The sequence below is a fragment of the Geospiza fortis genome, unplaced genomic scaffold, assembly GCF_000277835.1.
Source record: "Geospiza fortis unplaced genomic scaffold, GeoFor_1.0 scaffold188, whole genome shotgun sequence".
NCBI lineage: Eukaryota > Metazoa > Chordata > Aves > Passeriformes > Thraupidae > Geospiza > Geospiza fortis.
Genome location: NW_005054337.1, coordinates 2032788 through 2035974, shown reverse-complemented (window position 1 = coordinate 2035974; position 3187 = coordinate 2032788). Strand labels below are relative to the sequence as shown.

Sequence of the window (3187 nt, the reverse complement as noted above, 5' to 3'; positions counted from 1 at the left end):
ACAGCACAGCCCCGGCTGCTGCCAGCTGGCACTGCCCTGGCCCTGCTCGGTGGCCTGGTCTACCTGGGCACCCTGTGTGCTGCCTGCAAACGGTACGTGCTGCCCACAGCTCCTGCACTTTCCCTCCTGGGGCTGGGTGGGGCTGGGGATGCCTCGGTGGCATTTGGGGGCTGCACATGGGGACTCTGTGTGCAGCCATCCTGAGCTGGAACTGTGGGATCTGCTGCTTGGCTCACCCCAAACCCCCACCTGCACCCCAGTGCAGCTCTACCTGGCTTGATCCTGCATCCCTGTGTGTCACAGCCCCCTGGAACTGCCCCTATGCCCAAAAACCTCAGAGGAGCAGCCCAGAGAGGGCTGAGCTGACAGCAGGAGGGGCAATGCCAATGCCAAGGGTGGTGCCAGTGGTGCCCTGCACAGCTCAGTGGGGTGCAGGATGCAACTGTGATGTCCCCAGCCAGCACAGAGCCTGCTGTGGGGCTGGGGAAGGAGCAGGATGTGGGGTTTGGGAGTGCCACACGGGGACACCTGCTCCTCACCCCGGCTTTGCCATCTGCCTTGGGCTCAGCCCCACTTCTCCCTGCAGGAAGGGCAGGAAGAAGGTCGCTCCGGACGGGGTGAAGCTCGTGGATGAGGTAAGAGCACATCTGGGGGGCAGGATCAGCCCTGGCGGTGGTCTGGGCTCCCAGCCCAGCCTGAGGGTGTCTGTCCTCCCCCAGCAGGCCCTGCTCTGCCAGACCCAGCTGCGGTCACTCAGCAAGTCGGACACGAAGCTGCACGAGCTGTACCGGGTGAAGGTCAGGGATGGTGAGTGCTCATGTAGCAGGGGGGCCCGAGGGGCTGGTGGCCCTTGGCAGCTGCCTGCAGTCCCCAAGCTGCCCATCATGTCACAGACAGACGTGCCACAGCGCTGGCACAGGGCTTGGTGCCTGTTGCATCCCCTCATTTCCTCTTCTCTCCCACAGTCCAGCGTCCTGCCAGCCTGGATCTCCCCGGTCCCACGGCCCCTGGGGGTGAATCCCTGCACAGCTCTGGCCTCCTGCACCGTGAGCTGCCCCAGATCCCCGTCCCTGAGCCCCCGGCCACCTCCCCAGCCCCCGACCAGACCTACTCCAACCTGCTCTTCACCCCGCTGCGCAAACCAGCGCCAGACGCCGTCTATGAGTGCCTGGCAGTGGGGGAGGAGGGCACCCCGGTGCCCCCCATGCCAGCTGGCACCCAGGTGTCCCCTCCACGGGCTGTGCACGGGACAGCTGATTACGCCTGTGTCCATAAAGTGAGGAAGGTGGTGTCGGTGGAGGTGCAGGATGGGGCTGTGGCAGGACCCTCTGGAGCACAGCACTGCTGGGATGGCACAGGCGGTGCCCCTCATGCCAAGGTACACTCTGGGGGACAGCAGGGATGGCGCACATGGTGGGTGGGGGATCATTTAATTCCCTCTCTCCTGGCAGTGCCCATGTGTGGGGCAGGGTATAAGTTAGGATCCACTGCCAGCATCCTCCTGGGGGCGGAAGATGCAGGGGACAAAATCATGAGGGTATCCTGCAGTGGGCAGGGATTGTCACTAAACCTCCACCCCAAAAAAAAAAATTTCCTTTTGCAGCTGGAAGAGATGTACTCGACGGTGTGCAAAGCCACCAAGAAGAAATCCCAGGTCCCTGCATCAACCCCGAGGGCTGTGAAGGAGGGGGGGTCTGAGGGGCCGCACCCCTGCCAGCAGGAGGGGGCCCCAGCAGCCCCAGGTGCCCCTGACCCCTGTTATGAATCCATCAACGACAGAGCATGGACTGCCCAGGCCCGTGGCCCCGAGCCTGACTATGAGGCTGTGGACATTAACTGGAAGAAGGCAGCAAAACGGGACAAGCCAGGGAAGCCCTGTGTGCCTGAGAACCTCTATGAGAGCGTGGTGGACGTCTGGGCAGGGGGGTCCCGGAAAGCCTCTGCCCGGACAGCAGCCAACGGGCTGCAGGTTTACATCACCAACCTATAGCCCCCAGGAGCAGGGGCAGTGCCACAGGGGGTGCCCACCTGGCTGGACACCACTGGGTGCCAAAGGGACAGGTGCCAACAGCTCTGTGCCCACCAGAGCCCTGTGCCCAGCTCTCACTCTCTGTATATTTTTCTGTTACTTTTCTACGAGTGTTCTTGTCCCATCCCAGCCCAGCCGGTGCCAGCAGGTTGATGGTGGGATGTGCCAAGATGGGCACTTTGGGGGTGCTGGGTGGGACCCCAGTGAGACAAGGCTGGCACTGGCACCAAGATGGGAACAGGGTGGGGACCAGTCACGTTTTGGGGCAGGGGGGTGACGGGGCTGCAGCCAGCCCCATGCCTTGGGCTGCAGGATCAGACTCCCATCAGGAGGTTTCTGTCATGACTGAGGGTCTCTGTCCTCCTCACACTGCCTGGGGGAGGCCAGGGCCCCCTCCAGCCCCCAGGGAGCCCTGAGAGGCTTTGCCCCCATCACAGAATGTCCCTTGTTATGGGGAGATGGAGTCAGCCCTGTGCCTCCATGGAATCACAGAATATCCAGAGCTGGAAAGGACCCACAAGGTATCATTGAGTCCATCCTACCCTGCACAGGACTACACAGAAATTTCCCTGCTGTGGGCTGTGGGCTCTGCTCCATCCTCCACTCCCACCCTCTCAGACCCATGCAAGGGTGTCTCCATGGGTCACCATTAAAAGGCTGAGAGAAAGTTTACACTCTTAAGCTGAGTCTAAATCCCTGGTTCTGGGCTCTCTTGCTGCTGCTGCAACTGGTGCTGAGAGAGCAGCTTTGAGCACAATGTGTCAGTGAGTGCACTCGCCCTGGATGGGAGGTTTGGCACCTCTGAAATGGGGACACACAGCCACTAAGAGCTGCTGTTTGGGGTGATCTGTGCCAGAGCAGAGCCTTGCACAGGGCTGTGCTACAAGCCAGGCTGTGTTTGCTCAGCATTTGCTTCCTTGCTCACTTCCCCATCACTCCTGTGGGTCCTGCAGCCTCCCTGTGCCAAAAAAGCCTGGGTGAGCTGGATGTGTACCAGATCTTAACCTTCCCTCCTCTCCTCCCCGGCGGAGTTGCACATCCGTGCCCCAAGGGACGCGGTGGCAATGACGGTGTCCCTGTCGCATGGCCAGCGGCTGCCTGACCTCGTGGCACGGCGGGCTGGTGTGGCTGGAGCGGGGCGGAGCCCGCAGCCCCCGA

General features: G+C 62.1%; 1 protein-coding gene across 1 annotated transcript in view; it reads left to right on the top strand.

Annotated features, from left to right (window-relative positions):
• Positions 1-1990, top strand: part of LIME1 (Lck interacting transmembrane adaptor 1) — a 3226-nt gene extending 1236 nt beyond the window's left edge. The window contains exons 2-6 of the mRNA XM_031058054.1: positions 5-92; positions 587-635; positions 723-807; positions 966-1378; positions 1604-1990. Of these exons, the coding sequence (XP_030913914.1) occupies positions 5-92; positions 587-635; positions 723-807; positions 966-1378; positions 1604-1990 (1022 nt within the window). The remainder of the gene's footprint in view (positions 1-4; positions 93-586; positions 636-722; positions 808-965; positions 1379-1603) is intronic.
• Positions 1991-3187: the final 1197 nt, after the last annotated feature.